Source organism: Salminus brasiliensis, chromosome 6, assembly GCF_030463535.1.
Source record: "Salminus brasiliensis chromosome 6, fSalBra1.hap2, whole genome shotgun sequence".
NCBI classification, from domain to species: domain Eukaryota; kingdom Metazoa; phylum Chordata; class Actinopteri; order Characiformes; family Bryconidae; genus Salminus; species Salminus brasiliensis.
In genome coordinates, this window is record NC_132883.1 from 34,654,658 (window position 1) to 34,671,147 (window position 16,490).

Here is a 16,490-nt window from a genome sequence, read left to right on the forward strand (position 1 = left end):
CACATGCTGCAGGTTTCCAGTGCCAGATGAAGCAAAGCAGCCCCAGAGCATCACCCAAGCCACTACCATGCTTCACTGTAGGCAGGGTGTTCTTTTCAGCATATGCGTCATTCTTTCTCCTACAGACAATCTGCTGATCCATAGGCCTGAAAAGTTCCAGTTTTGTATCATCGATCCACAGAACAGAATCCCAGAGCTTTATTTAGTTTTGAGCAGATTGGATTATTTTGCTTTTGGGTCAGTAGAGGCGTATGGGCATTGTCCGGTAATAACTGGCTTTGTAATAGATAGTATTGTACAGCTGTAATAGTGTATTTCCTGAGACCTTTAGCGTTTAGTATGCGCCTTACTGTGCGCTGAACTGAAACTTCAGTTTTTCTGCAGTCAATGTTTTTTGACCACCTGCCCCCTCAGGAATCTGGTGATAGCTTCCTCTTTCTTCCACGTCCAGGTAGTGTAGCGAACTACGCTTCCAACTGTATCTCTAGGAACATTCTTTTGCACAACTCTCTTAACTTAAGTGGCCATATTTCTAACATGCAGTCAAATGTCAAAAAAAGTCCTAGCCAGTCCAGGTATTTGATGTGTTTTTCCGCAAGCACATCTGGCAGTCCAGGTGTCCGTCATAGGGTGCCCCACATTCTAATTCAGTCATTGCCATAAAGGCAATTTAACACAGTCAACTCACCTACCATGTGTTTTGGCAGGTTGGAGTAGGGAGAACCAAGCGGACACAGAAAGAACACGCAAAACTCTTCACAGACCCAGGAGCTGTGCACTACACACTACCCGTTGCACCACCATGCTGCCAAGGTTTTAAGTGGCGACTTCTTGATCTGCACTCAAATGTCTAGTCTAATTAAACAACTAAATTTGGTTATCTGGCTGATTAAGTAACTAGGTGGCAGTTGCTTTTTCCATACATAGTCAGTTGGGGGTTTTCTTCAACAAATGAAATCTGAAAAGCTGCATTTTGTGTTTACTCTGTTGGTCTTGTATTAAATTTAGTTTTTAGATAGAAATCAGAGAAGACCTTTTTCTCTGCACTGTATCTTTATTAGTGAGTTAGAAAAAACAGCCAACATCCAAGGGCTTTTTCCTCCCACTGTCATACTTTGTCATCAAGAGTGTGGTTTTCCCAGGTTGTCCCAAACAAGACATTTTTGCTCTAGAGACCACTAAAGCATTCCTGTAGGACACAAGTAGACATGTTTACAAAAGACCTAGCAATGGTTATGCATTCCTTTTTTTTTTTTGCCAGAGTGTTTTTAAGTATTTGGGAGCATTGTCCTGTGATAACCGGCTTTGTAAAAGATATTATTGTACAACTATATTAGTGCACTTCCTGAACAAAATGCAGGCTGTTGGTACAGCTTAAGTGGTTCCCACTTCCAGGCAGTTAATAGGTCACTGTTAAGACACGGACCTTCAACTGATAAAGGTCCTAATTTTCACATGACTGTGTTATGTTATTGTGTACAGTAACAGAAACTGTAAACGCCACCCTGCAGAATGATATCATTCTTCCCAAAGAGGAAACCTTTTGGGGATGTTTGCATTGATGCTTGATGCCGTGGAAAAGCAAATTACACAATGCTATGCTAATAGCATGATGTTAACTGAAATCGACTTGAAACCCCAGTCAGAGATCGCTAAGCCTGTTTTTAGCACTGTAACAACAGCTTGTTTAAAATAACAACTGGGCCACAAAAGTATACAGTATGTACAGTACATTTGCTGTGCTCTCAGTTAGCAAACTGTTTTAGCAGTCCTTGCCAGACGCCACAAAACCCAACCACTATCAAAACACCACCATCGTGTTTTAAACATTTGTTTTTTTGTGTTCTGTTGATTTATTCTTTGTAAAGAACATATCCTTCTTATGTGTTTAACTGATTTAAATAATTTCAGTATTAAATTGTTACAATATTCGGGAGAATTTAACTACAAACAACAAATAGAAGAGAAGAAAATAATTTAGAGTGAGACTTTAATATTTGATCAGCAGTACCAATCAGGCAACTCTACAAATGAATAAAAGGATGAAATAATTATGATTATTAATTGTACGTTGTGTAGGATAGGAACTATGTTTTTACTCCCTTGCACATTATTTATTACAGTTTTTATTGCACTTTTATATAAAAAATGGTATGAGTTTTTGGCCCTTGGCCCACTACAAACATTAGAGTTTGGCATTCCCAAACTCTACTGAACATTTATGTGGTGATTTATTTCTCGCTAATACAGACAGTTTACTGGTTTTCCCTGTAAATATCAAACTATTGCTTTTAAATAAAGAGATTCTAGCATTCATAATACTTGGTATCATTTGAGAAGGAAATTATAGGTATCGACTATCCCTAATAGTGTTGATAGTAATCGCTGTCCCACACAAAAAAAAAATCCTTAATTTTTTTAAATATCCATTTTAAATCCCACAGTTGTTCTCTATATTGTATCAGAATTTGATCACATTTTTTGACATTGAATTCCATTGAAAGTTCATCCTGTAAAGTTGTCGTTTTTGGAGATACAAGGTATTTTTGTGCTTCAGCAGATTCCTCCAAATGACAGATTCCTACTGGTCGAGAGGATGTTGTTATTGTAACAGTGGTTGGTTTTCCCCGACCCGCTTTTTCCTGCTTCCTGCGCGGGGTTTTACTGATAACTTATGATAATGGACTCCTGGCCAATCATTTTGCAGCAGGTAATATTCCTAGCCAATCCCAGTCCGAATCCAGGTCTATCGGGGGACTTTTTTATTGACGGTGTTTTCTGTTATTTTCTTATTCAGTCTAGAGGTGAAAACTGAGGCATGATATTTTACACGAATATTATATATTATATATTTAAGTGCAAATTAATGAAAACTTCTTCTTTCCTGGTTTTAATCTTCCCAGTAAAAAAGCAGGGTGGGGTGATGCGTGCATGAAGGGATGGGTGGGCGCTCAGTCTCCCCCTGCTGTACGTCTGTAATACGACCTGCATGAAAATCAGGATGTGCAACATTGCAATGTAATACTCGAGTAACCCCGCGCGCACACACACACACACACACACACACACACGCACACACACACACGCACAGTAGCTTTTACTGTAACAGTGGATCGATTTTTTTTCCACACTCATTTTATGGTAAGTTCCTTCCTTCGTTAGAAGTCCACACACACACACACACACACACTAATAGCTCTGGGACATTCTCAGTCAGTCAGACTCATCAGGATTTTAATGCACTACATTTACCCTCATCCAATCAATAATTTCAGACTAGTGAACTCATTAAATTAAATTACATTAAAATTACTAAAAAAAAATCCAGATTTTTTTTTTCCAGCAAGTGACACCAAATAATCAGTAACCATCTTTTTGGTTAGCTCCATTTTTGATTAGCTTATTTTTTGTTTTTCAGTTGTCACATCCAGCCAGAACGAGGGATGTTTGAGATGTGCGCACTTTGCCTGTCCCGACCCGACCTATCTCCCAACTGAGCCATTTACAGTTTATCCACACCCTGTTCTGTTAGATCATTTAGGTCGTGTTAGCTCCTCAAATGACCTTGCCAAGAACAGGTCAATATAATTAATTAAACTGGCTGAATCTCGTCCTGGCAAATCAACTAGATGATCTTAAACAAGGTATAACATCATTGTTTTATTAAATTAATATTTTACTGGTAGTTTTTGTACGAATCTCCTTTTCTACGTCTTCGTTTTTGTAGTGGAGGAAATTATTGTGTGAAGTCCTCATTTCATTGATTCCCATTAAGTGCTATACTATACAGCAGTGGCGAACCACTGTTGGGCCTAGGCACAGATGTGCTGCCACCAGAAGGCCACTTATGGTTCATCAAAATGTGTATGGCTGATTCCAATGTCATGGCGTTAGACCTTCAGATTTGCTTGTCAAGTCCTAACCAATTGAAGAGCTTGTTTTGCTGTATGTTTCTAGATAGCATGGGGAACACAATCCTGATGGATAGTTTTTAAGCTACCAGTGACCTTGTACCTTTCCTTACACTGCCAAACAAATCCAGACAATAAAATAAAAAAAGGCTTATTTACAGTGAACACTTTCAGACAAACTATATGAGCACCAGCATTCAAGTGTTCTACACTCATCAAAATGGTTCTTCAGGGGTTCTTTAGTGTAGTGTTATCATTCTGTGTAAAACTACCACAACTCAAAGAATTATTCAATTGCTTAAATGCTTCTGTGACTCGTTAAAGGGCTCTTTGCATCGGTGGAAAACCTTTTGTAGATGGTTCTATTTTAAAATTCATTCAGTATCTCACTATGGGAACCACTTTAAGCGTGACCAACCATGAAGGCACCCCGTTTCCTTTTATGACGTTCAGTATGGCATCTCCAGTCCCAAAAGGGGATTCTGACTGAGCTAGGGATATTACATCCTGCTCTTGTGAAAAGTTAAATATGAGTACAGTGGACCTTCCTCCCAACATTACTGGTGCTTTTCAAAGAGCAGATAAACGTCAGCCTGTTGGCACCATGCCTAATGCCAGGTGTGGGCTAGAGGGGATTCAAGGGCCCAGAATTGAGCTGTGGAACAGTGGAACTGTGTTCTCTGGGATGATGGTGCTCCTTTCAGTACTTCTGGGATGAGTTGGGGATGACATGGGGTGATAATCATCCAACATCCTGACCTCAGTGCTCTTGTTGCTAAATGCAATCAAATTAGAAAGCCTGCCCTGGACCTTTTTCTTTTTTTTTTTTTTACATATCCTTTATTTCAGATAAAACAATGAATGAGCAGGTGTCCCAACACTTTGGTCCATATAGCATACCTCACTCTGTTATCAGAGAACGGGGTTGCTGGTTCTACGTATATAGTCAAAGAACCCTTTTTCAAAACTATTTCAACCCTATTTGCTTACAGTATCGAGTACACAGCAAGTGTTTTGGAGGTACGATTTGATCCCACCTTTAAACAAGTTTTCATATATATTCACGGCCATGCAAAAAACTTGTCCAAAATGGTTACTTTACAGAAGGAGACAAAAACCCTCTTAACTTTAAATGAATATCAATGTAACAGATTTTATTTTGGAGCATTTCTATGGATCCATTCATCATAACCAGTAGACATAGTATAAATAACACCTGATAGATGCAATTCAATTATTTGAAAAAAAAGAAAAGTGAAGGTTTTTTGTAGGGCAGCGTTGATAAATATCATTTTAATTTAAAGTATATACAACAATAAACACTTCACATAGCATTATTTGTGATTCTCCATCATAGTAAAAGCCTTGAGGCAGATTTAGTGTGCAAAACCACAAAAGAGGAAAAGTCCATAAAAAACAGACAGTACACCTGGTTACTTTATTTGGCTGTTACTTGGTCACTTTATTACATAACAAAGAAGTGTCCAAAATATCAACACCTTAAAGTTACACCTTAAATGTCAACACACAAAGTCATAAAACCATGAATATTTACAGACCAATAAAAACTTCTATTCTTGGGATGTGTAGGCCAGGAGTGTGACACTATATACTTCAGTCTCGTCTCCTCTCAAAATCAAGGGAACACACACCTGAATCGCCTCGTTGGGCTGGAACACAATTTACACACACACAACTCAGTTACTGATGAAATGTACATCATTACAAGACTAAGATGTGGGGTTTCTTAACCACAAAAGTAATACACCCTTAAGATGGAGGTTCGTCAAGGGTTATTCAGGTTTATACAGAATTCCTTTTGTTGAGAATGAAGAAAAGAACAGCTCTCAGTATGTAAATTATTCTAATGTAAAATCACACCCTCTTTACATTCTATGGTTTTATGTACCAGGACATGACATAAAAAAACATCTTGTCCTTAGCAGGTCTCAAAATGAGGTGAATACAACCTCAGATGAACAACACTACACAACATATTCCACCCTGTCATTGTTTATTTATGAAAAACTAAGCCAATACACAGAAGCAGTGTGTAAAATTGAAGTGCACCCTTACTGCTTCCATTGGAATTCAGAGGATAAGTAGCAGCGAAGTGCTGATAATCAAAGGAAGGAAGAAAAGCCATCAGCAATGATATTCAAAAAGCTAAAATACAGTGAAAAAGATTATTCACAAGTGGAAAACATTCAAACCAGTTCTAACCAAACTTCCCAGGACGGCCCAACAAATTCACCCCAAGGTCAGCTCATGTAATGCTCAGAAAAAAATGTTAACACTAATCTAAGACTCTACGTGCCTCAGTTAGCATGTTAAAGTTCATGACAGTACAATTAGATAAAGACAAGTATCTAAGATAAAGAACAAGTAGGGCTTGTTTGAAAGGGTTGCCAGGAGAAAGCCTTATCTTTCTAAAAAGAACATGGCAGCACTGCTTAAGTTTGCATCCGCAAGGCTGCATCTGAAAAAACCACAAGACCTCTGCAACAATATCCTTTGGACAGATAAGACCAGAAAGAGACGATTGACCATACTGCACAGCGCCACACTTAGCGAAAACCAAACACAAAATATCAGCACAAACACCTCATGCCAACTGGCAAGCACGGTGGTGGAGGGGTGATGAATGGGCTTGTTTTGCAGCCACAGAACCTGGACACCTTGCAGTTACTGAGTACACCATGAACTTCTCTGTAAGTGTTCTAGAGTCAAATGTGAGGCCATCTATACAACAGCTAAAGCTTGGCCGAAATTGGGTCATGCAACAGGACAATGATGCCAAGCTCACCAGCAAATCTACAACAGAATGGCTAAAAAGGAACAAAATGAAGGTCTTGCAATGGCCCAGTCAAAGTCCAGACCTCAACCTAACTGAAATGCCTTGGCAGGACCTTCAAAGAGCTGTGCAGAAGGGAAAGCCCACATACCTCAATGAACTGAAGCAACATTATAAAGAAGAGTAGGCCAAAACTACTCAAGTCATACTGAAAACCATTATTGCAAGCTACTGATTCATGTAGTGTATTTAGTTTATTCCACACATGGTCTTTATATTGTGGTTTCATTAAAAATATATAATAATAATAATGGCAGGGTGGAATGTGTTGTGTAGTGTTGTTCATCTGAGGTTGTATTTACCTCATTTTAAGACCTGCTAAGGACCATATGTTCTTTTCATGACTGTATATGGCTATTAACAGCACAGCATGGGATTGCCTCGGTGGACTAGTTTGAAGGCTTCACATCTACTCTCTCACTGATAATGTAGTCAACTCAGTCACCATTTTATTAGGTTAGGGTTAGCCAACTGGATTTATTAGGTACCTACTTGACCCTCAGCCGTTTTACACTATACTGTCATTATAGTGCCATGTTGGTGGGTTAAGTGCTGTGTTTAGTGAATGAGAGTGTAAAATTGTAAGCTTACAACTTTGACCTAAATGAGATTTTAATTTCCACCACCATGGCTCAACAAATGATTCTAATGTGTTATATAATCCTGTTGGTAAACCAGACACTTTTCTGATTACTGAAGCTTTATTTATTTAGTGATTTTCTACATCACTGAATGTTCTCGGGAAGACTTAAATGGGGTTAATGGGGCATGATTGTAATGCTTTTAATTTTCCAGATATGCCCACTTTCAAAGTGGCAAGCTTTAACAAATCACTGCCATTTAAGAATATTGACAGTATACTGACAGTCCAAAAGATTTGGACCATCTGAACATTTTTAAATCGTACATAGCACATTTAATATATACGTAAAATACTGAAGCTTTGTCATTTTAAGAAAGCATGTTTAAATGTTTTAGTCAGTGTCATTGTATGTCAGCCTCAGATGCCTCAGTCATTGAAATAAGTGTGTTGGATTAATGACGGCCATTACTTTAAAAACACACGAGTGATTGCAAACTATAATTCAGAGCTCGAATAGCACTTGTTTGTCAATAAGTTTTAACTGAGAATAAAGTGCCATGGGTTTTCCACAGTGATAATTATACATCATATTAATAAGCTTGTAAGAATGACTGCTATAGCTCAGTGGCTAGGCCAGCAGTCAGGACTGGTTAGACACCCCATGGATTCCCAGTGGTTGTATGAGCAGCTCTGGCTATGTTTACACAGAGGCAATCGCACAGTAATGAGCAAAGCTTTTACGGTAGTGTCTAACATCATTTGCTACCCTACATTTATTTATTTATAGATTTGGAACAGATTTGGAAACAGGTTATTTTCAGACTGGAGTGCCCCTTGAAGTACCTACTTTAGTTGACTAATTTCCTTGAAAAAACTCACATTACCACAATCTTAGCTGTATTGCATGTTATTTTGGTGTTTGCTGTAAACATCATAAGCTCATGCTGATGATAAATCCAGAATTCTGAGACAATTCATATCCACTGAGTCAATCCATATCCACTCTGTGATAAAAACTGACCAAATACTACATGCTGTTCAAATGGAGTCCAGGGATGTTACTCACAATGTGGCCAGCGGAGGGAGTCCAGGTGACTGTGATGGTGCGCCTGTGTCCTGCATCCACACTTCCTTTGGTGGGGTCCACATTGAAGCCATGCTGCTGGAGAACTGCCACATTTTCCCAGATAAACTCCACATTCTTGCCAAGAGGTGAAGACAGCAAAAGAAGTAGTGCAGAATGTATTAAAGTGGAGAAAAAGTGTTTTTGCATTCTCTAGAATAAACAGTCAAAAACTCCCTTTTGGGCATGTTACAATATGCACTTACCAGTTTGTCTACCCAGTAAATACAGTCACTAGCCCTTTCATCAGATACACATTTATCATATATGTAGTGATACTCATCTGTTGGTACGCTCAATTTATCAGACATCTGTAACACCTGTAACAGGTTTCTTTAGTAGATCTCTAATCGGTCCTAATACTTATTGAGCTCTCTGTTGACAGACAGTCAACCTTGGAATCACAAGTTCTGCAAACCAGTGGTCCTACCAGTAGGTACGTTCTGAACAGGTAACATGAAGAGGATCCCCATCATTTACATGCAGACTCTCCATCGGTATTCCACATGGCTCAAAGCTTGGGCCTCTTTATTTTGCATGTCATACCTGCTTCTTGGCTACTTGTCTGGCTATACATACACCTCACAGTGATCTTCTCATTTCTTTCGAGAATACCCTGACCACTTTGTCTGCAGAAGCATGAAGCTTAAGTGTAGTAGTGGATGATTAGTTATCATTTGTGGTTCATGTGTTTATTCAACATCCAGATAATTTGAACCTTTTTCTTGAAGTTCTATAGTTTCATCAGTTTTGTAGTAAAATGGCACCCAAATTAGAGCAGACAGGGAAAAGGCAGAGAAAATAACAAGAGAAATTCAGTCAGGACAAAGTAAAAGGAGTGACATTGGTAATTTTAGCTGCAGTTCTATACCAGACCATAACAGGTTCATCCTTCAAAAACACTTGTTAAAAAAAAAGCCAGTTCATTACAAAATTGTTTTTAATTCAGTCAGATGTATGATGAACTAGCATACTTAGGATTATATAAAACATTTAGAGAGATGTGACTATATGCTGGTATATATTCTGGTGCATCTATCAAAAAGGGTCCCACTTTTACTTTGTTTACCTTATATTATGTGGTACTTTGGATTTTTACCTTCTTGGCAACAGGTTGTGAAGTACGGATGCATCCCACTTCTATTTCTCGCATTGCTGCCATCATTCTTCCCTCAGCATACACACTCCTCAGAGTCAGCAACACTGGGGTAGGTGGCTTTTCACTCTCTGTGTGTATATATGTGCATGAGACAAGATGAAAAACATAGTGTATATTATAAGCACACAGGAATGAAAATCAGAAAATACGATGACAAATAACCCACAAAATGTTACATGTCATATGTCTGAAAACACTGGAGACGATAGAGGTGGCTGAAACATGCTAGGAGCCACTCAGAGATAGAATAAAACATTCAACCTGACATTCCCCTGATTTATATTTGTGTTTTGATTATTGTTTGTGTTCCTAATAATGTATGTAACTGTCAGGTCACCCATCCCCCTCCTCTATTGCTAAATGTGTAAAAAGAAATAAAAAGTTGATCACAATCAACATAAGTTATGTATTTTTAATAGAATTTTACAATTATTCTAATAATTGTTAGTAATATAGTAATTGTTAATAATTATTACATTATGTTGACAGCACAACTACTGACTAAAAGATATAATCTCAAATTAGCATGAAAGTAAACAATTAAATTGGATTTAGTATGTCTTGACTGAGATATAAGGCATGGAGAAAGATAAACTGTATGAGATAAACTATTTTAATTCTTAAGCCATTCCAGAGTTGAAGTGGACGTGTTGGAACAGGAAAGCATGTACTGGACAAGGGGAACTTAAGGACCAGTGTTGAAAAACTGTGGTTTAGAGACTAAGACAGTAGCACTTGCGTACCTGTGTGTTCTGTTTCTCTTGTGCTGTATATGTGGTTCGGGATGAGTGATTCAGAGCACACGTCTAATGCGTCCCCACCACACACAAACATGGTGTGGCACCGTGCTGCGCCTCGCAACTCCATAACACACACTGTTTGCTGTTGGCAGACATACACACAATGTTAAAACTACTGTGCAAAAGTCTCAGGCAGTTGTGAAATCATCTCATCTCACCAGTAAGTTTGTTTTTACCTGTAAAATCACTGGATAACATTAGAATAAATACAGTAACAAGCACATCTTGTTTTCAGTAAAGGTACTAATATGTTGTATAAGAAATTACTTGACAGCCCTGACTTCTCTGTGGACTACAGCCACTGTATGGATGTGTTCAGTTCCATCAGCAGCTCATGGATTGTATAGAAAACTAGGTATTGGGCGGTAACTGGAACTGCTTGGCCTCTTTGTGGAGATACGCCAATACACTCATACACAGCAAACTCACATGTACTATTTATCTGTATTTATTTAAAGTAGAATTATGCAAGATTTGCCCATGGTCTCCCCCTACAGTTAAAGAGTGTAATTTTAGACATTACATAGTGCAGTTAGCAGTGTACAGAGCCCGAAGTAGCAAGGTGCTATTCTTTTTTCTATAAGTCAGTGGAGCATCTAAACTATTTTAAAGCTGTTATTTCAAGGTAAAAATGCTACATAATGTTGTGTTAAATGATTTTACATATCATTTTTTGAATGCCCAAGCTTTTGCACAGTACTATATGCTTACATATGCATATACAGGACAATGGTAAAAGTTAGCTGCCATTCAATCTTTCTCACTTTGTTCATCAGTTGCACCCTGAGTGTGTCCCGGTAATGTAGGCTTTCATGGTCAGGCTGAAAAGTCACAATGATATCCTGACTTTTACCAGGGCCAATAGTGCCCTCTGCTGGCGACACAGTGAATACACTCTGCCCGCTGTAGTTCTGAGTGCCTGCAAGAATGGATAGAACAAAGTGAGAGGGTCAGGTGGACACAGGTTTCATTTTACACTTACAATGGAGAAACCACTGCTACAGTGTAGCGAGGTGGTCCCTGCCTTGTAATGTACACAAAGGATTTGTAATTTGTCTTTCATCACCAGGCTTATACATTTGTTATCAGCCCTTTGTGCCAGCAGTAATAAACCAATATGATGACTGTATATTAAAGAAATAAGTAATTTGGGTGCTGTTTAAATTTGTAATACAGCTAAATCACAGCAGGTTTGGACATAAAATCAGTAAAGCAGCAATATGAAATTCATAAAATAAATCAAGAGAATAAGGAATACAGATATTTTGGTGTCATTTTACATATGTGGTCAATGATCCAGAACACGCACATGATATGCTCCTGAGACAGTGATAAATTTATATCATATCATGCCAAATAGGTAAATTTGGCAGCACAATGTAAATGTAGAACAGGTTGGCCAGTACCCTATTATGTAACCCACCCAACTTATTAAGACAAGACTGAATTGAGACACAAGGGAAGTACCTACAGACCTACAGGCCTCTCTTGCATTAAGGGTGATTAAATTATGCATTACATTATGTCATGAATCAACCATCAGGCAAACACTGAATAAGAACTGAATGGCAGGATAGCCACATGGAAGCCACTGCTTTCAAAAAAGAACACCTCTGCTTATTTGAAGTTTGGAAGTGGAAGTGGTAGTATCATGGTTTGAGGCTATACTGTGGCTACGGGTCCAGAATGGCCATCATTGACCGCTCCATGAATTGCACAAATTCTAAAAATTCAAAAGTCCAGACTTTAACCTAATAGCAATATTGTGAAAGGACCTTAAAATGATGCACTTCCACATTATTGAGCTGATGAGCTTCATGGTTGAAGGGGCCAAAATACCCCCAACCATTGTGCAGGATTGATCACCAGTTACCAGAAACATTTGGTTGAAGTTATTGCTGCTCAAACTGGTCACAGAAACTCTCATGAAAACAAGAACAACTAACCTAATTAATAACTAATTTAAAATAACTGCCATAAAACATAGATAACACTATTTCAGCACTGCTTTTCTCAAGTGTTAGCTAGACAGAGATGCATTTTAGTGAATTTTAAGTTTTGATTTGAAGTTTTTTAAGATTTGTTTAAAAATGGAGTTGAATTTCAGAAAATGTGTTCTAGCAGTCATAAAAAACTGACTGTCAAGCTGTACAGTGCCTAATCAAAACGTTTATACAAGCACTTTTTTTTATAAATAAAGATTTAACGGAATTATTCACTAAAAGAAAAGAGGTTTGTGTCAATTGTGTCACAATTGTGAATTGATTCACACAAATCATAAACAACCATAATCATAAATCAACTCAATCAAGTCCTCAATAAAGGAATAACAGGTACACTACTCTCATTTGCATTATTATGCAGATTTTCTGGGGCTTTCATCCCTGTATGTTATCCTGTTCATTTGCATAACTCCCATGTGTGTGCACGAAAGCTAGTGTTGTTTACTTATCAATAATTAGCCTTGTTTATACTTCATAAGCATTTATATACTATTATTATGATATATCAATTTAGTGTGACAGTAATGCAACTAGTAGCCAGTAATTGTAATTACTATAATTTATAGGGATAGGGATACACTATTGGACATCCCTTCTAATGCACGAATTCAGCCATGCTATGGTGCACCCATTTAAATGTGTACACACAGCCTGTATAAGCACCGAAGAAAAGCATTGTCAATTCAATGGGACGCTCTGCAGCAGCCACCCATGTGCCTAATATCTCTTTGGCCAATGTCATGTTTGGACTAGAGGGATACAAAGCCCTCACACACTGGGCTGGAATGATCAAGCTCCATCAGAGTTAATGCAGCAAAAGGGGGACAAACTCCTTTTTAATAAACCTGATTGTGGAAGAAACATAGGAAGAGCATGTGTCCATGAAGACACAGTGATTGGTGTGGCGCAACAGATAACACCACCACCTGCCATTGCGTTACAACAACAGCATGTGGGAGACCAGGGTTCTATGCTGTGCTACACCAATAAGAGTCCTTGGGCAAGACTCCTAACACTACATTGGCCAACCTGTGTAATATGAGTAACCTTGTAAGTCGCTCTGGATAAGAGTGTCTGCTAAATGCCATAAATGTAAATGTAAATGAAGAGTAGTTTGGGTGCAGTCTACTATTACACTTTCAATACAAACTAGCTGACTTGTTCTGAAGGTATAGTAGTCATTGCAGTTCTTAAATAGTAATAAGCATTGGGCAGTAATGAAGCTGGGAGTTTAAAGGGTTAAAGTCTTTGCTGAGAAACACTACAAAGGACACTATTAAGAATACTGTATTTTTGTGCTGTGTAAACTTTGCATGTTAGCCTCCCTGGCATATAGGCTTATGCAAATGTTTGGCCAATTCTGGTGAAATTGCATGTGCTTTTGGTGTTCTAAGTGAAAATATGTTCACATCCTGTAGAGAAAATATACTTCAGCCCATTATATAGCTTAATAACTGTTTATGTGATCAATATTGTAAGGTATTGTAAGATATATTGTGTCAAATAAATCGTATACAACCTCCAGAGTGTAAGACCAGTCATCTCAATCAAGTCTTTAATAGAGATATGAACAGTACACAACTCCCATTGGCATTATTATGCAGATTGTGTGGTGGCTAAGAAATAAATGCGGTGTGTGCAAAAACAGGGGAGCATAAAATCACTGTTGTGATTTTTTTATATGTTAAATTTAGAAATAAAATAGTTACTGTGCTCTAAAATGTGTTGTGTGTTCAGCAGAAAGTGGGTCTATGTCTGCTCACTTACCCAAGGTTGGGTGTGGTGTAGAGTGTAAAGAGAGGAATGCTGGGAGTGAGCGGGTGACGCTGTGTTTGGAGATGCAGAGGCTGTCTAACAACACACTGAACTGAACGAGTAGAGAGGATAAATTCTGCAGCTGCACCTCAGCGAAGAAAAGAGAGCAAGAGGTATAGTGAGAGATACAACGATATGAAGTCAGTCGTTACACAGCATTGGTACTTCTTAAATCTAGACAAACTCACTGAAGAAATTAGGTTCATCAGGCTTTATCATGTTTTTAGTATTTGATTAACATAGGCCATGAAAAACGCATGTGCCTCACTCCTGATTTTGCCCCTTATGCTTTAGCCAGATGCAGTGGATCTGCCAAGACTAATATGATACCTGATGTGTAGTTATTTAGATACCAAACATGTCTTAGCTGATTGAGTGACAGCTTAAATTGGAAGACTTCCAATACTTTGGATGTTTAAACCAAGAGCTTTCCAACACTTCCTCAACATGACTGAAAAGTTGGCGAATTAAGGCATGATCAAGTAAGCAGATCTTTTTTTGTGCCTCGTTAAGAGAAATGACCAGCATTTCAAAGTATGTGCTTTGTGATCTGATCCTAATCCAAGTCAAGCGTACTGACACGGTACTAGTTGGAAATAGTAAGTGAACCCTTGTAATTAATAGCTGGTTTCCCTCAATAATTGTAGGGTGGCCTGAGGCAGCAAAGCAGGCCCAAATCATGATGTTCCCCACACCATACCTTATGGTTATGATATTTTAATGGTGATGTGCAGTGCCTTTTTTTACGCCAGATGTAGAGCTGCATGGTCTCTCCAAATAGCTCAACCTTAGTTTCTCCATCCATAAAACCTTTTTTGCCAGTACTGTTGTGAAGTGTCAATGTGCTCTTTCACAAACTTCAGGCGTACAGCAATTCGCCTTCAGATCTTTAGCTGTCACTCTGGGTTAATTTTTACCTCAATCATGAGTCTCCGTTGTGCTCTTGGGGTCATTTTAATTGAGCGAGGCATGGCTCACATACGCGTATCCTTCTTGTGTGGAGCCAACTCAAAACGTTTGAGTGTTCAAAGTAGCTCTAGTCCACACCTCCAAACCTTTCATTTTCTTGAGAAGACACCAGGTATGTTATTAACTCAAGGGTTCACATACTTTAACCACTAGCACTATGAGGTTTTTATGGTTGTCCTCAATGAAGAGCTAAACCTTTTTGTGTTATTATTTTAGGCACATAATATTTGTCAATATGCTTAACTTGGATGAGGATCAGATCACTTTTTATGACAAAAGCAAGAATACCATAAACTTCCAAAGGGTTCACATACTTTTCTTGCCACTGTATATTTAGCCCTCACCCTGGTCCTAAACGTAAGCCTAGTTCTTAACATAACCTAACATTTACACTGCTGAGTTTCACCAGTTTTTTTAACAATTTGAACATTTGCACATAATACATAGGAGGCTAAAGTGAATAGATTTATAAATTATCTACAGATGTGATAAAAGAGAAAGAATGAGGCTGCTACTACAGGATTAAGTTGTTACCTTGAACATCTGGGTGGAGGTTTCTTTCTCCAGCACATATCCAAAGTTCATGATACCTCCCTCATGAGAACAGGTGACGAGAGGCTCAATGCCTTCCCCACAGAGTGTGAACGCCAGGGCCATTTTACTACAGCTCACCTCCAGCTTTTCACGGTACTGATCAAACAAATACACAGAGAAATTAATATACTTAAGGATCTGCAATATGCTTTCTGATTCCTCTTCATATCAAGTGTCTTTAATAACTAGTAATTACACATGAACAATTCCTTCAATAACAATACAACTACTGGTGATGTGTTTACTGTTACAGCTGCATTAAAATAATCTATCCAGTGTGTATCTTGAAAGCAGTAACAGTGAAAGCAGTTAAAAAAATAGTAAAATAATAAGTAAATAATTTACCTCATTTTATTAAACATGTATAATCATGTAAAGGAGACGCACATGTGTGTTTGCACAGGCTGTACTTCTGTAGTTCACTTTTAGCAGTGAATAAATGACTCTCTAGCTTTTTTTTTGTTTTGCATTTCACAAAATGATATCTGGATATCTGGATGCTTTTACTTTCACTTTTCTACTTGTTATATTTTAAGGTGTGTTCATATAATCTGCACAGATTAAGCTTTCCTTTTTCAGAATCTGAAGTAAAACAAAGAAGTGCTATGAAGCGGTCATAAATGTGCATGAGCTCCTTAATAAATTCCATTGCCTTTTACCTAGGTCACATGTAAAATAT

At 38.1% G+C, this 16,490-nt stretch overlaps 1 protein-coding gene across 2 annotated transcripts in view; it reads right to left on the reverse strand.

The window, feature by feature from the left end:
• Positions 1 to 5,187: 5,187 nt before the first annotated feature.
• The window catches only part of cfap74 (cilia and flagella associated protein 74), a 76,701-nt gene continuing 65,398 nt past the window's right edge, over positions 5,188 to 16,490 (reverse strand). For both annotated transcript variants that reach the window (XM_072681025.1, XM_072681026.1), the window contains exons 33-39: positions 15,752 to 15,907; positions 14,201 to 14,330; positions 11,195 to 11,349; positions 10,374 to 10,512; positions 9,571 to 9,698; positions 8,415 to 8,549; positions 5,188 to 5,581 (exon numbers count right to left, since the gene is read on the reverse strand). In XM_072681025.1, the coding sequence (XP_072537126.1) occupies positions 5,483 to 5,581; positions 8,415 to 8,549; positions 9,571 to 9,698; positions 10,374 to 10,512; positions 11,195 to 11,349; positions 14,201 to 14,330; positions 15,752 to 15,907 (942 nt within the window). In that variant the 3' untranslated portion in view covers positions 5,188 to 5,482. The remainder of the gene's footprint in view (positions 5,582 to 8,414; positions 8,550 to 9,570; positions 9,699 to 10,373; positions 10,513 to 11,194; positions 11,350 to 14,200; positions 14,331 to 15,751; positions 15,908 to 16,490) is intronic.